A 258-nucleotide genomic window follows, 5' to 3' on the forward strand; every position below is an offset into this window, starting at 1 on the left:
ATGTGTGCATAAAACGAATGCGGATTTTACACATTTAATACAAACTCTGCATTCAGAGCAGCCCAGGAGCCCTGCGGGGTTGCCGACCGTACCTTGAACTTGTTGAGCAGCAGTTTGAGCACCTGCGGCGTGGTCATGGTGCTGTTGATGCGCACGTTGGTGACGGAGCCGTAGGCGGGAGTGAACACCGAGGTCTGCGGGGCACAAACGCCGTTGAGGGCTCTCCCCGGATCCCCCCGGATCCCCCCGGATCCCCCG

The 258-nt window shown here is 59.3% G+C and overlaps 1 protein-coding gene across 1 annotated transcript in view; it reads right to left on the reverse strand.

Moving 5' to 3' along the window:
* RASSF2 (Ras association domain family member 2) overlaps positions 1–258 on the reverse strand; it is an 11,736-nt gene that overhangs the window by 4,296 nt on the left and 7,182 nt on the right. Inside the window, exon 5 of the mRNA XM_017744681.1 lies at positions 93–222. Coding sequence (XP_017600170.1) covers positions 93–222 — 130 coding nt within the window. The remainder of the gene's footprint in view (positions 1–92; positions 223–258) is intronic.

The sequence above is a fragment of the Corvus brachyrhynchos genome, unplaced genomic scaffold (genome assembly GCF_000691975.1).
Source record: "Corvus brachyrhynchos isolate BGI_N302 unplaced genomic scaffold, ASM69197v1 scaffold119, whole genome shotgun sequence".
Classification (NCBI taxonomy): Eukaryota; Metazoa; Chordata; class Aves; order Passeriformes; family Corvidae; genus Corvus; species Corvus brachyrhynchos.